This window comes from Chiroxiphia lanceolata, chromosome 6 (assembly GCF_009829145.1).
Source record: "Chiroxiphia lanceolata isolate bChiLan1 chromosome 6, bChiLan1.pri, whole genome shotgun sequence".
NCBI lineage: Eukaryota > Metazoa > Chordata > Aves > Passeriformes > Pipridae > Chiroxiphia > Chiroxiphia lanceolata.
The window spans coordinates 37,881,232-37,898,419 of NC_045642.1; the positions used below are offsets into that span (position 1 = coordinate 37,881,232).

A 17,188-nucleotide genomic window follows, 5' to 3' on the forward strand; every position below is an offset into this window, starting at 1 on the left:
TCAGTTTTCATTTGCATGTGGTAATTTGAAATAGTTAAAGATGCCTTTAAATTCCACTTAGTGTATATTGCTTGTAGAAAATAAGAAAGTGCTGAGTAAAGAGAATAAAAAAAATTAAGGAGCAAAGGTAATTATCTAGACAGTTGCAAAATATGTCCTATGTTCTTCTGTTATTGCAAAAAGAGTATAGAATTGTGTGAAGAGAACTATAAGATATTTGAAGGATGTTTTAACAAGTCTTCTCTCTACCATTTGAATAGATATGAATACATAATGCATGATGAGTGTGCTTAGTATAAAGCTACATAATAATTTTTTCTCATTTATTTCTGATCTTAAATAATCAGTGCAAGATAGAAATATATATTTTTTATATATATGATTACCATTATCCAGTGAACAGGCATTTGAAAAATACTTTTTTTTTCCCCCCCAAAACTTACCTCTACTGCCAGTTGTTTTGCTAGGTTTTCATACGAGTTTGGGTTTTGGTATTTTTCCTTTTTTTGTCTGAAGCAGCTAGAACCAAAACCTGCTACTCTATTACACAGTTCAGTACTATCTGTCTTCCTTCATGCTCTAGAGTACCTGTGCAATGTTGTCTTCCAGAGTGTAGTAAAAAAACAGGCTTCAGTCAGCACAAATATGACATTTTCTATCAAGTTTTAATTTGTTTAAAGTTAGCAAAGTTAGGCCTTGATAAAAATCAGTTTGCCTTAATATGCTTAAAGTCAGATAAATGAAAATTTTTACAGTTATGCATGGAAGGAATATTGTACAGTGATAACTTTAATAGGCAAAGTCTCTGACTTTGTGGGCTTGGGGCATATGAGAATACATTTCTTATTCTGAAGGTTTCAAAGTGTTTATAAGTTGTAGCTTTAGGCACATTGCACAGTAGAACCAGTAGAAGTTCAGGAATATGAAAACAACATTTAGTTGCAGATGTCACATCACTTCCCACAGCAACTTAGTTGCCATACTTCTTTTGCACATGTAGTTTCTTACACAAATGTAATTCATGCATCGATTTTACTGATGTCAGGAATATCCCAGAACTGGCTAGTCCAGATCTGTTTACACAATACTCTTTCAATACTGTTCTGCGGTGCCTCATTTTAATGCCGTATTTTCTGTGGCTCTCCAGTTCCATCCCAGGCCTTAGAGTGGCTTTGTACATCAGGTATCTGAAGCTTCCTGGGTGAACTACATTCTTCCTTCTATTTGAGGATCTGGCCTGTGGTAAATGTTGTGGTCAGAAAGTCTTTTTACGTTAAAAGACTTTAAATTTAATAGGAGAAATAAACATTTGAAAGCAGGCTGTCTTCTCTGCATCCATTCCCTCCTGCAGAAAAGGTACAAGCTGGCTTAGAATTGTAGGGCACTGCAGCTGGTCCTGGCAGTGTGCTGGAATAACTCCCCACAGCAACTGCCCTGTTCCTGGACAAAAGGATCCTTTTGCATGTTCCCAGTATGTTTGATCCTTTGGCCCCAGCAATGGCCCATATGGCAAAACAAATGCAAGCTGCTGGAATCCTGAGACAAGAGTTTCACCATTAACATTTCAGGCATTTTCCCTCAGCCTGAAGTTCTTAGCATGTGACATCATATCTTCTTCCTTTCTTCTTGCTCGTCAACTGATATACTTACACAAGAACCTTCCTAGTTCTTGTGTAGAACATCACATAAACAGCTAATAAATTATTATGGAGCAGCTCCGTGTCTGCTACAAACCCAGACAAACCATTACTATTTTAGCAGCTCTATCAAAGAACTGATGATTTGACGTCTGTTTCACATTATTTTTAAGTACAGGGATATAAGAATGTGACTCAGTGATTCCTGACATAACAAAACACAGTGGAAACATACCTACCTAGAGTTCACCAGATGCAACAGTTAATTTCAAAACTTTTTTGAGAATTTTGCAATTTGTACAATAGAAAGTGGATCATCTTAGATCCACTTACAGGAATTTTGCGATGATTAAAATGTTGCTCCCTTAAAATAATAAGAGAAAATTAATCAAAATAAAAGCCAAACTGGGAAAGAGAATAATGTGCAGAAAATTATGGTCCACTAGGAAAAGTTACTGTCAGTAGTATGTGTATTATCAAAAGGGAAGAGTGGAGAAGCTTACTTCAAGGAACAATGTGATTCCAAGCTGTCAGTGTCAGCAGCAGGCAGGGTCAGTGACCTCAGGACCCTCCTGGTAGCTGTTTTCAGCTGCACTTTGCATTCTTCACCCAGTAAAATATATTCATTTCCCCATGTCACTGAATGGCACAGCCGCACCAGCCGCAGTACTTTAGTACTTCGATTACTTTCTGATAAACTTGTAACTCGCAGTCAGTCCAGGCCTTTCCATGACGGTTGATTTTGCCTAGTCAGATTCTGGATTTTTTCATGTATGGTTATTTTGTGACTTAATTGTTTACTTAAAAATAGCTGCAAAAAAAAGTGTGTATAACATTTGTTCTTAAGTTTCACCAATAATTCAAAATAGAAGAGAACAATTTTATCCTTATTATAACATTGTTTGGATGTCCAGCAGATAAGGATGAAAAAAACGAGAAACTATTTCTCTTTGAGAAGTCAGAGTGCATTTTAAAGGAAAAATACCTTTCTGAAAGGTGCAAATCTTTGCTTAGCAATAAAAACCTCTCTCTTTGTCTTTTATAAATGCATAAGCATTAAAGGGCAGTCTAGAGTGAGTTTAATTTACAACTTTCAAGTACATTTAAAATAATGAATCTGAAAATTCTTTGTCATGTATTCTAATTTTTTTCTAAAGAGAAGAATTTGTATATTTTGATTGGAATATTTGTCTTCTGAGGAATTAAAATGCACTTAAAAGGAAAGACCAAATATCTTACATCATAGATTATGTTTGCATGTACAGACTCAATGGCAATCTGTTTTTCCTGCTGAGGTTTTACTGCAAGATCAAAGAACAGAAATCTCCAGAATAGCTTCTCTGTCACTGATACTAACTCTAAAGAAACATATTGCAACCTTTTATCTTTCAGTATTTTCATGTACATATTAACATGATTTCTTGAAGACCAGAGAGAAAATATTCTTAAAAGTCGACATCAAAACTGTTTTCATTGACTCTTGAGGGTTTGTTTATGCACTTTTTCTTCATCTACTGCAGTGTTTGCAGTTCAGGATATTTTAGTTGACGTGGAGGGCTGTGAGGAGGCTGATGGATTCAGCAGCTGCAAATTACAGGATCAGCTGTCTGGAAGACTGAGTGAAGTGGGCAGTTGGCAGCCAAATGGGTACAACCCTTGTAGCCTAAGAAATTCCACAGTCAGCGCTACAGGAAAGCCCGTGAGAGGATGACAAAATCTTTAACACCATATGAAACTGTGTAAAAATAAAAATACCCTAGTATTTTTATGCAGTATTTGAACTGCATTAATTATTACAGAAAATTATTAAATTTACAGCTGTGCCAGATATAATTATTTAATTTTTCTGAATGATATGTAAATCTGGACATCAAGTACTGTAGTAAGAAAAGTTGTGCTACACAATGCCAACTGGGTTTGACATTATATTGTTTCCTCTCAATATGCTTTAGGCAAATGTAGAAAAGAGATGCAAGTAAATAGGATGCAGCTTTATTAATGTCTTTCTGCTGAAGACTAATCAGCATGAAGTTATTTGGCAAATATCTTCATAATTTTGTTCTCTTAAAGGCTAGCGTTAGCCTTTACACAGCTATTTTTCTGTCCTTTGCACAGCCTTCATCTTCACATCATCATATGTCAATTAAAAACCAAAGAGGATAACAATAGGGACCTAATTTTTTTTTTAACCAACTTTATATAAGATAGACTTCGCACAAACCAAAGTCTAACTCATTTTATCCAGGAACCTGATCTGTGGTGAAATGAAATCCAGTTCTTTTGACAAAGGCTATAAGCTCAGCTGAAATAGAAGTCACCCACCAAAAGATTGCCATGTGATGTGGGAATGTCAACCTATGACTCCTCACATTTTTTTTTAAGAAATACCCAACAGTCTGATATACGACAGTGTGTCATGCATGTGGAGTCTGAAATATCAGGAACTGCTGCTCAGCTACTGGATATCACATCAGCAGCTGGTGCCTGTTCAGTAAGAGAGTTGCATTTACACTGCTGCTCTCTAAGCACACAATGAATCCAGCCTACTTTTGTCTGTGTTCAGACTTAGAGTGCATATGCAGATGGACTGCACAGCATATATGAAATATTGAACTGGACATAATCAGACATCCTGAGTATTTCAATCAGATTTTCATCTCATAAGAAAAGAACGAAAAAAACTCCCAAACCAATAACCCTAAAGATTACATCCTGTCAACATACTTATCAGAAAGGGAAAAATCCTTTAATTCTCACATATAAGTAAAGACTAGACTATAGTGACCATTCAAAGCTGTACTGATTCCAGGCCAGAAGGAAGAGAGAGCTGACCATACAGTCAGAAAATGGAGCTTAGATTTTATATGTTATGAAAAGGTATGTAGGGACTTGATTTCCTTCCTGGATCATTCAACCACTTGGAAAATATACTCACTTCTTCTCTTGTGTTCATAACATAAATCCTTTATGAGCTGGTACTTTGTCTTTTACTGAGATAGTAGTCTTACATGTTAAGGTCAGAGTGTGTGACTTTATTTGGATGTGATCAAGGTTGGCCTTATGTTCTTTCCATGTTACTGAATCTCAGGAACTGTTAATTATCTTGTTAGTACGTAAAGCACTTGGCTCTGCCGTACCTGCAGTAGTCTGTGAGTAAGTAGACTTTGCTTTTTGAGGAAAATGAGCAACTTATAGCAAGGATGTAAAAATTAACAGCATATGTCCTTGAATATCTGCTTCTTTCAAACCTCTAGTGGTACTGGGATTTGCATTTCAGTAAAAAATTGTCTGTTTTGTTGTGGAAAGTTTCAGAAATTTGAGATGCTTTGGTAGCTAGCATAATGGGAGATCAAGAGAAAACTTTTTTGAAGTGTGAGTCTGAATTCTTGATTTAGAGTGTTATCTAGATTCATTAGCCAATATTTTCAGTACATTATCTAACAGTTGTCAGGAGACACTTGCTAATTGTTAATTCTTTCCTCTTATGGCTTTGTGTTTTCTACCAGTCTGAGAATTCTTATGGCAGTTGAATTCAGCATGTACCTGTGTATGTGAACCTGGAAAATACTGAAAATTTGTTTTTGCAGTTTGGCACGTCCTTAAGCTCATTCACATAAATAGCCTAAATGAAGAGATATTAAGTATTTTTCTGTAGATTGTGCCTAATTAAAAAAACTGCAGTTACTGGGCAACAATTTATTTTTTTATCCCTGGAATGAAAATTAAACTGCATTATGGCTAAGAGGAAAAAGAGACTGACAATCTTGAAGAACTGAATGCAAATTCAGTCAAACTAATTCACTAGAAATATTCTTTAAAACATTTGAAACAACATAGAATTACAGCTGTGTTTTTCAGTCAAGTATCAGTTGTAGTTGGATGAATGCACAATAATAACTAGATGGATAATAATAACTTTTTCCAAGGCCTGGAAAGTATTTTGCTAAGAGTTTTAGCTTTCTCTGTGTATCTGTAGAATTAGATGAGCATACTAATCCAGTAAGTAGAGCATCTATTTGCTCACCTGAAAGTGTGTGGATATTTGAATGCCTGAGCACTTGCAGCCCTAGATGTTGGCAGAGGAAGCTGTGTGCATTGTACTTGCAAATGTAGATTCTGGTTGTTACAGCAAGGGAGCTGAGGAGATACTGCCTTCCTCTCATGGCAGTCCCAACGCTCTGCTCATTGAAACTCCAAACTTTTGTGCTCATCTGGCATTTCTGAGAACTGCTCCTGCAGGGAACTTGATGTAATTGTCAGTGCTTTATTAAAATGAATAAGTACCAATTGCACTCAATGATAGTAGCTAATATTGTGCTATCTGTTGTACAGAATTATTTAATATTATCTAGATATTTGATTTTGGTTTAATTTGTTACATACATACAATTACATAAGCAATAATTTGTCTTTACTTTCAGACTGAAGATGCCAAATCTGAACTGATAGAAATTAGAGTACAGTATTATTATTTTATAAATAATGAGATTTACTGATTTTCCTGCTATGCTATCGCTGTATGAAACCACAAGAGTATCATCAGAGACTGCTTCATTGTAATAAAGTTTCATTATTCGTTGTAGTAAGTCTTCATTGTAATAATTTTCTCATTTTTATTGATGTATATAAAAAGGATATTTCTGAAGGTTTGAATTAAATTTACGTATTTTTAAGAAATAGGTGTTGTATTTAAATATGCTATTAAGTCACCTTTAAATATATGCCAGAGATCTAGGAAAAAAGGCCTTAGGATCCAGTGTTAGTTTTTTTCAGTGTTTTAATCAAAATTTCCTTACTTCTTTATAACAGGTTTTTTACACATAGTTTTCAAACAGAGTTGTTACAAAGCAGTGTTGTTTGCTCAATAGCATATGCCTAAATATTCTTTAGTATTGTGATTTATCCTTTCACAAAGAAAATTAAGAGCAATTTGAAATGATTTTACTCTGTATTCAGCACAGTTTAGCAATCAATAACATTAATACTTAAATTTGGAGGATACCATCCCATCAAAACCTTAGTTTTATAACCTGGTAACTTTTCTCTTTTCTCCTTTCCCAACACAATTGTTCACATCTGCTCTGTTTTCTCTCTTTCTCCTTTTCCATCAATCTTCTTCAGTTCAGTTTTAAGCCCAGGACAAGACTATGCAAACCCTAAAGCCCTTAAAGCCCTCTCACTCCTGCAGTCAGCAGTGAGTCACAGAAATAGCTTATTCACAATGACTTTTGTGCTACTTGGTTATAGAGGCTAGATTAAATGAATTTTATTGATGATGGCACAGACCAGATTCTTCGCATTTCAGCTGGTGTGCATGTGTGTGGAGCAGAGACAGAGACAGCCCATGGCAATATTATCACTTTCATTCTTATTGCTGTCTTCTAGAATGTCACCTTATGGTGTTAGTTTTCTGCTTCTGATTCGTGTGATCTTGTTGTGCCATCCTTCTTCACTGTATGCTGTCTCTGCACTTACTGAGCAGTATTGAGAACAGACAGCTGCTTGTTCAGTTGCTGTAGCATTGCCATGAATTAAAAAAAAATAAAAATAAAAGATAATTTAATTAATGTATTAATTACAGTATCTTTCCTCTATGAAATAATCTATTAAGCATTTAATTAAAAGTACATGAAAAGCAGAGCTGATCCATGAAAGGACCATGCCTGTAGCTAAATGTCTACTTTATTTTTCCATTACAGGATATTTGTGAAGATATATCCGATCATGTTGAACAAATTCACGCTCTACTAGAGACTGAGTTTTCCCTGAAGCTTCTGTCTTACTCTGTCAATGTGATAGTTGATATCCATACAGTACAACTACTCTGGCACCAGCTACGAGTTTCTGTTCTGGTTCTGAGAGAGCGTATTCTCCAGGGACTACAAGACGCCAATGGAAACTACACCAGGCAGACTGATATTCTGCAAGCATTTTCTGAAGAGACTAAGGAGGTATAATAACTAAATCCAATTCTGAGAATGTTGCACATTTAAAATTGCTAGGATGACAATTTTAAGGATGGCTTACTTGTCTTCTAGATATTTTGCTAAGTTTGTTTTAAATGTCTTTGGCTGATATCTGTTCTTGTTGAACCAATTTAGTGCAAATTAATGTCAACTTTCAGAAATGTCGTGCTAGAGGCTAGGAATGTTTTCTCCCGATGGAAATTTTTTCAGAAAGGAAACACTTACAGGGGTTCATCTGTTCCAAAGTTGTTGTTTTGGTCACTCATGTATTTGAGGTTTATAGCCAATTTCCAGACTAGGTCTGCATTGCTTTATAGCAAGAGGATGGGCTTTAATTTGAGTGGCAATTCTGCAATGTGCCTTTAAACAGTCACACATTTTGTCTGAGAAACAACAGTGCACAAATCATACATTGTTTACTCAACAGTATGTCAAATTCACAAACATGTAAATGGTTTGTAAATCTGGGTTCATGTAACTAAAAAATCTTTTCCTTTGAATTGATCATTACTAAATCAACTTAGAAGGACATTACTGGCCTAATTTTTTAAACTTAAAGAAGATGCACAGTTTTAATTTTTATTTAGGTAATTAATGATTGATAGTATGTAGAAGATTTTTCATTTGATGAAAGTCCTAAGATTAAGATCAAATGGTTTTGTCAGGATTTACAGAAAGATGCATTTACAGAAAGAGACCTCTAGATCAGTGCAGTGAATTCTGTAACAACCTGTGTTACAGAGGAAATCAGAAGTCCCCTAAAGATGTCCTGAATTTCATTATCACTCAAGTTCAAAGAGAATGTGCATATTTGTCTGCTTCCTGTTGGGTTTTATATTTGTCTTTGGAACAACAGGGTGTGTGCCAGAAATCAATGCTCAGAGATGCCCAGGCCCACCTTTCAGAGCTCCTCTTGATGTATACATACTTCAGATTCAGTTTCTACTTTGCTGTTGCTGGTAAACCTCTGGCAAGTCTGAAGGAAATCTACACTTGTTTTAATATCCAGACTGGTGAATTAGTGTGAAGTCATTATTTTATGACATGCGCATGGTAATTTCAAGACATAAAGAAGGTGCAGATTCAGATACCAAGAAACAGGAAATGTTCCATCTGGATCTGATTATGACTACTATAGAAAACATCCCTCCAATGGAGTAGAGGACTGACTGGAGAAGGAAAGATTATTTTTCAGTGGGTAAAATACATGTTGCCAGATATGCTTACATGGTAATATAAAAGATAAAATATCCTGACATTCCTTTTACCCACCCCAAATAAAACATAAAGAATATTTGATAAAATTAATGGCTATCAATAGCAGGGATACAAAGTTGATATAGAATTTCTGCCCTATTACTTAAATAAGTTCACAGAAATTGCTCTGCAGTTTCTAACTTTCAGGTATTTAAGCTTTTTATCAGGTATAGTGATAGCAGCTAACTGACGAACATAAATAAATAAATATAATGTAGAAACAATTGTACCTACTCTTATTCACTTTTTTTTGATGTTTCTTCCCCCCCCCATCCCTTCCCAGGCAGGACTACATTGTGGAACTAGTGAGTGCCTCATGATACAAATATTTTCTGTTAAGGATTTTCATGCATAGGTGAATCAGGAGTCTGAGCAAACCTGGAAAACTTTGCCCATATGGATTCCTTGGAGAATCATTTCACTAATTTTCAGTACACCTTTGGGATTATGAACTGGGAATGGCAGTTTATTTTTCCTCCTAAGATTGAGAAATCATCTGATTTAAATTTACAGAAGGAAACTTTCACACACAACAAAGACTTCTATTTTAGAGTTCACTAGAGTAGAAGACTTAGAAGTGCAGAAAAGATAAAAAAATAAATGTGAAAACTAAGCAAAGGTACGAGGATGATTCAAAAGTTAAACCTCCAGATAAGGAAGTTCCTATGCTGCTCATTCGTAGAAGCTGGGAGTGCAGGAAGAAATGTGTGGAGAAGGGTCATGTGTGTAGACCCACATCTCATAGCTCAGCTAGCAGAGAATGTTTTGAACTGATGCAGAGACAGGATGCTGAGCCAGATGGAAATTTGATCTGAACAAATTTCAAATGCTATGCTTTTCTGTAGTTCATGAACCTATAATTTCACAAAATATTTGGATCACTCCTTAAGTCCATTGACTTCTGTGTGATGCTGAAGAGCAGCTTTGGCTGCCAGCGTTAACTGAGGAGTTCCCTAGAAGAAGTGAACTGCTAAGGTTTCTTTTGTGTTCAGTCTCATCACGTTAATATTCACTCTAAGTTCCCAGACTGCACAGTAGTCACAGTGCAACAGTCCCATCTGGGCTGTATTTACACGGTATTTACACTGTATTTACACTGTATTTACACCCATAAGTATGCACAAGCTGTCCTTGACATAATGAACAGGGATGACACTGGTAGACTAGCTACCAAAACACAAAAGTCTACAGCACGGGCTGTCCTGGCTTGGTTAGATACCCAGCTCATTAACTGGGCAGGCAATAATTGTGCTTTAGGCTATCCCAGCAGTGCCACACTGAATAGAATGCCAGAAGGAAAGGGCACACAAAGCTTTTTGTCTTGGAGGAAATAAGAGGAAACAGTAAGGCAAGCTGTCTGCCATGATGGAGATGCAAAATTAAGAAAATAATTGTTTTAATAAAAAACTTTGGAGAATAGGGATTTTGAAGGACCACTTTTCCTTCAGGAATTACCCAGAGATGTTAAGAAAGAAAGAAAAATTAGTTTTGTGCAGCCTGAATTCTGTCCAGCTAAACCTAACCTGTGAGTTTTATTTTAGAATTGATAAAGCCAGGAAATAGGGAAAAGATCAGTAAAACGCTGTGTTAAAATACAGTAAATCCTGGTTCTCCAGCAGTTGGTAAAATCACAAAAGAAATGCCTTACACCTTAAATATGTTCATTTGTAAGAGTAAAAAAAAGGCAGACTTTTACTGCTTTAAATATAAATATAAGAAGGTATTTGAAAGAGCCTATAGACCTTTACAGGAAGCATTACTATGTGAAAAGGGAAAAAAAGAATTTAACTAAGTCATTCCTATTGGTAGCCATAGAAATAATTAAATTTAACATTTTTGTGAAATAAAAACAATAAAAATTTGGTAATACTGGCATTAAATAATGGTCCTCTGAAGCACACATTTCAGACGCTGCTTGGAAAATAACCAAGCAAGATATGATTGTAAATTTTATTAATGTTAATAGACACATTTTTAAGAGACAAAGGAATGGATCTCATTATTCAGGAGAAGTAAAGGCCTTTAGGGCCTTGGAAAGGGTTTTGATTTATATATGGTTTTACAGTTTGTAATCTTTTCCTGAGATTAGAGGGAAAATGCACCTGTAATACTGATCATTGTTTAGTCATAATTTTCCTTAATAAATACAACTTCAAAATATAAATTTGACAGATTTATAGAAAATGCCCCCTTTAATTATGAACTGTTGACAATGTCCAATTTGTGACATAGGTTCTACGTCTGGATGGAATGTGCTAAATAAAAGATATTTTCAGTGTCCAAGCTTATGGTTGATAAATAACTTTCTAATCAATCTATTCTATAAATAATATTCTATATTCTATATTATATTCTATAATATTTTTAGCTGGAGGATTTTTTCTGTTTTTACTTTGAGTAATGGAAGGGGGGTGGATAGAGTACAAGGCTCAAACATTAGATGTTTGTAGAAGTTGGCAAAAAATAGCCTTCTTTTTTGAGGTGATTCCTGTTCAGACCAAATCCAAGAGGTTTATTGTGAGATGAAGTGATTATGTGGTTATTGCACGTTCTTCAGGCATGGTGCTTAAGGTCCTCAAACTATGGATTTAGGCAGAATAGTGAGACAGGTGTATAGTGGTACAGAGAATAATTCCGACATGAACTGATTGTGGATACTCAAGAGTTTGCTTAAAAAAAATTGTTATAAAAACCAAACCTGGAAAGAAAAAAACAGTATACTGATTTAGGATTAAATTTAGAATATATGAACATGAATTTCTCCCCCCTTTGATTTTTTTTTTTTTAAGTAGTCTCTGTAAGCAGAAGGCCTGTGTAGGTATTAGAACATCTACTAAAAATATGCTTACAAACTGTAGACTAAACACAATTTTTCTGTGATTGTTATGTATCATGCAGTATTTGGATCTTAATCTCATCAGAATTTTTTAGTGTCCTTCAAGTAAGACCATAAACATTAATTTGACTTTGATCTTAAAATCTCATTTACCATCTGAGATGGTCTCCTCTGGCTATGTCCATGTTTCTGAGATTGAAGGACTTCCATTGAGAAGATATTGACAAGGGGACATGGCAAGTTAGAGGTTTAGCATTCCTGGATATAGTTTTCTTTCCTTGAGATGTTCTTCATTTGTGCTTTAAATATTTGGCAAACAAATTTTCAGGTGATAATACTACAAAAAAGTGAAATGTAATTAGCAACATCTGTCTCATAAATGCGGAAAGAAATGTCTGTCATTGCTACATGATGCTTGGAAAAAACATTCTGGCAATCAAGAGCAGCATGGATTTTTGAGAACACAGGATTAACAAGGAGACTCATGTACTCAGCAGTCCCCAGGATACCCTCCCTCTGTTTGAGGTAGTTAATGCAAGAAATACTATGAGTGTGCTGTATGGAATTTCTGAGTCCCCCCTACACAGTAAGTAGAACTGAAAGCAGAATTTAATGAGGAAAACACCAATACAAAAGTGTTTTAGGCTGTTTTTAGGTAACTTGCTGCACCAGACTGAAATGAAGCATTTTTCAGTTTACTGCCATTTTTAATTCCCAAATACTTCATAATGTTTGGCTCATCTACAGGATGCTCCAAAAACAGACAGGTCAGTGATAAATGCTTTTCTAAACGTTAGGCAGAGAAACACAGAAGCCAATAGTTTGTTACTTTGTGTGTGCTGTGTATGAGAATTAATTTACTAAAAAAGTACCATTTCTTTATATATTTCAGGATCGTCTTGACTCTTTAACTGAAGTTGATGATTCTGGGCAGTTAACCATCAAATGTTCTCAAAATTACTTGTCCCTGGATTGTGGTATTACTGCATTTGAACTATCTGACTACAGTCCTAGTGAGGATTTGCTTGGTGCTCTGGATGATATGACCTCCAGCCAAGGGAAAGCAAAATCATTTGAATCCTGGAACTATAGTGAGATGGATAAGGAATTTCCAGGACTTATCAGAAGTGTGGGTTTACTTGCAGTAGCTACTGATTCCATTGCTTCCCAGTGTAATGAAGCATTAAAGGAGAAAGAAACCCATGTACCTCTTTCAGCCGAAGATGGAGAAGAAAGCAAAGACAAGAAAGCACCACATGATCTCTCACTAGCATCTCCTTCTGTGAATTCCTCTCTTTCTAAAGGACCTTGCTCTGAAAATGTTATTTTGCCTACTGAGAGCAAGCCAGTTTCCACATCAAAGAATCCAGAATGCAGTCTTCCACAGCACACTGGTGAAAAAATCAAACACTCTCACTGTGAAACCTCAACTCCTAAGAGGTCCATAAGAGACTGCTTTAACTATAATGAAGACTCTCCTACGCAGCCTACACTGCCAAAAAGAGGTCTATTTCTGAAAGATGATGTGTTTAAAGATTGTATGGAAGCTAATGATTTAAAAAGGCAAATCTCTCAAATAGTCAAAAATGAAATGAGTAGAAGTACACCCTCATTGTTAGATCCACCAGACAGGTCCAAGCTTTGCCTAGCTTTACAGTCGCCCTATACTAACAGTCCATTTGCAGTTAGTCAGTCATATGATTGCTTAAATACAATAAGTGATAAAAATCTTGATTACACAATAAATAATCACTTTAAAGACAGTCCCATAATTCTAGGAAAGTCTACTTTCTACACCTGTAAAGAAAAATCAAAGCACAAGAAGTGTCATGATGCTCAAGAGAAAGTGAAAGCTGGCAGAACACCTGGAAATATTTGTAAAACAGCTCCATCAACACAAGACAAAAAAGGACGATATTCTCTACAGAATGGAGTCACTCCTCATAACTCTCAGGCTCTGGAGGAGACAGAAACAGATTCTTCTGCATCATCAGATTCTTGTAACCAGAAAGATCCAAATGGGCAATCACAAGGTAAAACTGAGCCCTTTAGTTCACCAACACATAGCCAAAAGACTGCTTCTTCAGCTGGTTCTGAGCTTTCCAACTCATCCCCTCTTCTACTGACGAGAAAGAAAAATGAAAGCTTATCCTCTACAACACACTATACTCAAAAAACCAGGAAAGACAGTGAGGTGTGGTATGGATCTGATGAATATTTAGCACTTCCTTCACATCTCAAACAGACTGAAGTACTAGCTTTAAAACTAGAAAATTTGACCAAGTTGCTGCCCCAAAAGCCCAGAAGAGAAACCATTCAAAACATTGATGACTGGGAGCTCTCAGAAATGAACTCAGATTCAGAAATGTATCCAACATACCAGACAAAAAAGCACAAAAAAAGGGGTAGAATTTCACCAAGCTCTTCAAGTGATATAGTATCCTCCTTAGGTGACAGTATTGAATCTGGGCCTCTCAGTGATATTCTCTCTGATGAAGATCTTTGTATGCCTGTATCTTGCATTAAAAAATACACTGAAGAAAAGTCAGAAAGGACTGCTGTCACTCAGCCCACTGGGAATGAGAGTTCTGCTTCAAATAAATCAGCTTTAATTCATCAACTGATGCAAGATATACAACATCAAGAGAATTATGAAACCATATGGGAAAAAATTGAGGTAAGGCAATATCCTGTGTTATTTTGCTGTGTTCTTGGTAAGCCTGTATATGGAGAAGGAGCTGCGCGCAGGGATGCGGTTGCTTTCCTGTTTTCTTTCAATGTTGAAAATAGTCTCACCTAGTGACTTCTAGAAGTAGAGAAGAGCAGTGATTTTTATAATTACAATAGTCTGCAGTTGACTTTAACTAACTATACAGAATTTGCCTACATTATTTTACTTATACCAATGCCTTTAAACTTGATAAAACATTTTTTTGTCAACAAAGCTGCTCTTTGCCAAGATTGGATACATAAGTTATTTTTGTATGAAGGGTAAGATAAACATTAGAAAATCAGGAGTCTTTGTTGTACTTGAATGAAGTTATACTATATATCATATTCCTATTTTCCTAATTTAAAAGATTTGCTTTATTCCAAGAATAGGAATCTTGATTCCTGTCATATCATGTATAATAACAACATTTCTTTTTAATTAGTTGTCTTCCCTTGCAGTAATTTTTGTTTCATTTTTTTTTTCTGATGGGCTTGTCTTCCTGGCCATTGTAGAGATCTCTTCAACTCAGAACATTTCATTCCTATCCTCAGTGGACTTTTAATTTTCAGGAAAGAAAGCTCCATCTCTATTAGATTTCAAAATCCTTTAGAATTCATAACACATGCATTAAAGGGTGATGTTGGCATCTAAATGCTAAATCTGGTGTCTGCATTAGCTTCTATGTTATCAAGTTCTCTACTAGCTACGAAAAAAAAAAGGACTAGTTTTATAATGCCAGTAAGTGTTTCTTATGAGGCACGATTTCTGTAACTTTTGCAGACATTGGAAGTATTATGACTAGTAGGAAAATAGTTGAGGTAGAGATGTTAAAGTCAGGGTAGAAAACACAAAAATAAATTCTTCTTAAACAAAGGAGATTGCAGCAGCTGTCAGCTTTAAAGGGCAGTGCTTAATGATTCAAGTTGTTCCCTCCATCTTCATGACTGGGGTTCATCTTCCAAGATCTGATGAAAGAACCATCTTCACAAGTGCAAGCTGTTTCTGTGCTTAAGTTTGTGTAATGTTGAAAATTAGTCCAGCTGAAGCTGACGGATACAGAGCCCTTCATTCTGTGAAAGCAACAAAGCCCATCAGAGCTGCTTGTGAATACACAAGATGCTGTCTTTCAAATGACACTACAAGAGCCTGTTTAAGAATGGAATTGTTGAGTGTCTAGGGACCAGCTCCCTCCAACAGATGCTGACTAGCATCCTTTTGGCAAGAAACAGGTGGCAGAGAAACATTTTGTATCATCCTCTCAAATCATCATGTTATTTTATCAAACTTTTTGAAAAGGTAATTCTCTTTTGAGGGGTCATCTGTCTTTGAATGATTCCCTGCAGCTGCAGTTCAGTCCTTCTAGGATGCAGGAGTAAGGATCAGATGTAGCAACTGGCTGCAGCTGTAAACACCCACTTCCTCTCAATACCCATCCTCCCCTCAGCTCCTCTGGAGAGTGGATTGAGCTTGTGATAACAAGGTAGTTAGCTGTTCTCTGGCCAGAGTAAATCCTTCTAGCTAGTGATTGCAGCTGCTGCTCATGTCCTTGAGGAACTTTGCTACTCCTGACTACTTTTTCTACAATTTCTCAGTGTTTCTGGTTGTTATAAATATTTGGAAAACATTGATCATGGAGTTTGAAAATAATCTTATAAAGTATGTTGTGAGAAGGGATTCACAGTAAAAGGAGGTCTTCAAACAAAAAGAAGAGCAGATGCAAAGAGCGCTGCTAGGAAGAGAGATAGCTCAATGTTCCATGCACTTAAAAGCAGAACACAAGAAAGTTTCATATTTATTTCATGCAGAAAGACGTATGCTAGATACACTGAATGTGCTTCTTGAATAGTGAATAAAAATAATCAAATGAAAAAATTTGAAATATTTTGCAAAGCAATTATACTATTTTAAAGAAATGTAAGTTTTTCCTACGCTACTTATTTACCTGAGTTTTTCCATTGATGCTAGTTATTAAATTGTCTGCTTTTAAGACTGGTTAAAAACCAATTTTTCAACACAAGTGTTTTACCAAGGTAAATCCTGCCTCAGTAACAATATGGTCCCATGCTGAGGTACTTGAATTTGACAAAGTAATAAGAAAATAGAAAATTCCTCCCTTATGAGATGCTATGAAGTATTGTGCACAAAAAAAAAAAAAAAATCTAACTAAAACTACCATATGTGTGTCACAATTGAGTCCTTTCTTTTGCTAGATCTCCTGTTTCATCATTCCCTAAGCCAAGCATCAACAATGTGCCATTGCTTTTTCAATTTTTGTCATTTGGCATTTGCATTAATTCTGTTATTTAAGAAGATGTATCCAACTCAAAAAGGAGTTTCCTAGTTGCATGAATACCTGTCTCAGCAATAATTCAATACTGCTTTTGTTAGCAGTAGTTTCATGCAGAAGAAGTCAGATCGGAAATTTAAACTTAATTAAGGACAGAAGAAGCATGCTTATTCTCATTAATAATCCAGTTGCACTGCTGCAAATGTCTAGCTTAATGTATTTTATCTATTAAATAGTAAAACAAAACTAAAATTTCTCAGTCTTTCATTTTGGGATAACAACATCTTAGAAAAAACTGGCAATCTCAAAGTCATTGCAAGTCATATTTTAGCTAGGTAATAGGACAAAAAAAGGAAGTTTCAGCATTTTATTATGATGGGAATAATTTTGAATTAGTATAATTCAAAATATTCAAAATATTTAGTATAATAAATGTGATAATACCTTGATAGAAAACCATTTGTTGAATATATGCTAAATAATTTCTTTTAA

General features: G+C 35.5%; 1 protein-coding gene across 14 annotated transcripts in view; it reads left to right on the forward strand.

Annotated features, from left to right (window-relative positions):
• Positions 1 to 17,188, forward strand: part of AKAP6 (A-kinase anchoring protein 6) — a 276,515-nt gene that overhangs the window by 80,289 nt on the left and 179,038 nt on the right. For 13 of the 14 annotated variants that reach the window (XM_032692214.1, XM_032692213.1, XM_032692216.1 and 10 more), the window contains 2 exons: positions 7,337 to 7,588; positions 12,589 to 14,373. In XM_032692214.1, coding sequence (XP_032548105.1) covers positions 7,337 to 7,588; positions 12,589 to 14,373 — 2,037 coding nt within the window. Of the gene's footprint in view, positions 1 to 6,141; positions 6,220 to 7,336; positions 7,589 to 12,588; positions 14,374 to 17,188 lie in introns of those variants that run through there. The other variant, XM_032692227.1, reaches the window with a different exon arrangement.